This window comes from Apaloderma vittatum, unplaced genomic scaffold (genome assembly GCF_000703405.1).
Source record: "Apaloderma vittatum isolate BGI_N311 unplaced genomic scaffold, ASM70340v1 scaffold25078, whole genome shotgun sequence".
NCBI lineage: Eukaryota > Metazoa > Chordata > Aves > Trogoniformes > Trogonidae > Apaloderma > Apaloderma vittatum.
Window position 1 is genome coordinate 3,718 of NW_009729377.1, and position 273 is coordinate 3,990.

The following is a 273-nucleotide window of genomic DNA, read 5'->3' on the forward strand; positions in this document are numbered from 1 at the left end:
CCAGCGTCCTGCCCTTCCCCTTGGGCGTGCGAAATTCGGGGCCCTCCAGGTCCAGCTTTCTCTTGGCCTGGAGCAGGAGAGAAAAACCCCACTGAGAAAACCCCCACTGGGCTGAGCCAGACACCCCTCCTGAGCACCCCCCCGGGGCATCAGCCAAGCCCTGGGTACCCCACCCCTGCGTGGAGTGAGGGGAGGGCGGATTTTGCAAGAGACTCATCTGGTTGCAAAACCCCTTCTGGAAAGGGGCAGCACCCATCAGGGAGAGCTGAGTAG

General features: G+C 62.6%; 1 protein-coding gene across 1 annotated transcript in view; it reads right to left on the reverse strand.

Annotated features, from left to right (window-relative positions):
* The window catches only part of LOC104277703 (transcription factor E2F2-like), a gene marked incomplete at its 5' end in the record, with an annotated part of 1,952 nt that extends 1,885 nt beyond the window's left edge, over nt 1-67 (reverse strand). Inside the window, one exon of the mRNA XM_009874428.1 lies at nt 1-67. This exon is cut by the window's left edge and continues 12 nt beyond it. Coding sequence (XP_009872730.1) covers nt 1-67 — 67 coding nt within the window.
* Nucleotides 68-273: the final 206 nt, after the last annotated feature.